This window comes from Austrofundulus limnaeus, unplaced genomic scaffold (assembly GCF_001266775.1).
Source record: "Austrofundulus limnaeus strain Quisiro unplaced genomic scaffold, Austrofundulus_limnaeus-1.0 Scaffold6394, whole genome shotgun sequence".
Lineage (NCBI taxonomy): Eukaryota > Metazoa > Chordata > Actinopteri > Cyprinodontiformes > Rivulidae > Austrofundulus > Austrofundulus limnaeus.
The window spans coordinates 1-1,047 of record NW_013958796.1 but is presented as its reverse complement, the minus strand read 5'-3'; the positions used below and the strand labels follow the sequence as shown (position 1 = coordinate 1,047).

General features: G+C 54.1%; 1 protein-coding gene across 1 annotated transcript; it reads left to right on the top strand.

Moving 5' to 3' along the window:
• Nucleotides 1–121: 121 nt before the first annotated feature.
• LOC106512399 (solute carrier family 25 member 46) lies at nucleotides 122–941 on the top strand (the record flags this gene model as incomplete). The annotated part of the gene is given in 2 exon segments (XM_014001027.1): nucleotides 122–553; nucleotides 899–941. Coding segments are annotated over 2 exon segments (308 nt in total), but the record flags the coding sequence as incomplete, so codon positions are not given.
• Nucleotides 942–1,047: the final 106 nt, after the last annotated feature.

Sequence of the window (1,047 nt, the reverse complement as noted above, 5' to 3'; positions counted from 1 at the left end):
GTGTTTAATGTTATAATTATAATTCAACCTGTAATATCTGATGCTTTTGTCATGTTTTGTTTGTAAATATTTTCTATTAAAAAAGTTCAACATTTGAACTAAAAAATAAAATAAAATAAAACCATGAGTCAACAGCAGGTGGCAGCACCGCTTCCTGCAGCTACCGGAAGTGCAGAAGAAGAAGTGTTTCCGGGTGCAGGTGGATGTTTTGGATACGATCAATAAGGTCGATCATCATTTCTCTTTGAGTGGGTCGGCTCGGTTCGGTTCGGTTCCTTCGTCTCTCTGATGGCTTCCAGGCGGCCCGACAGCTTCGATGGGTTCGGTTACCGCGGCCGTGACGACCCGCTGAGCGGCTCCGGATACCCGGTCCGTCCCGGAGCCCCCTGCGACCCGCAGCAGCACCACTGGGTCACCACCCCGCCGGACATCCCGGGCAGCCGGAACCTGCACCCCGGAGACCGGACACCGCTGTACGACGAGCCGCTGTCCGAGCAGGGAGGCTCCGGGCCCGGCTGGGAGGCTCCAGAGCGGCCCGTGGTCCCGCCCGGAGGTAGGGCTGCAGAGTCCGGGTCCAACGAGCCTGGTGGACCTCATGTCCTGGTTCTGATGGACCAGATGATCCTAACAGGAAGTTCATGATGCGTTCAGTGACTCTAACAGAGTGGGACTTCCTGTTTCTGACTCGTGATGCGTTCACTGACCTGTCAGTCAGAACCGGTACCACCAGCACAGACCTGACCCCTCATCCAGTTCTAAGACCAGCTGGAAGGTTCTGCTGTCCCACTGTCATTGAACGCATCATGTTGGATCTTCTGAGTTCTGATGGGTCGGGTCGGGTCGGGTCGGGTCAGAGGTTCTGGTGTTTTCTTTAACAGTGTCTGTGTTTGGGTTTCAGAGCAGCTGAACCGGTTCGCTGGCTTTGGGATCGGACTGGTCAGGTACGGGTCAGAACTCCTGTTTGGACCCAGTTTGATGTAAACAAGAAACAGGTCCGGTTCTGGGTTCTGGATCTGTCTGATCAGAACCTGTTCAGGTCTGGAGTCT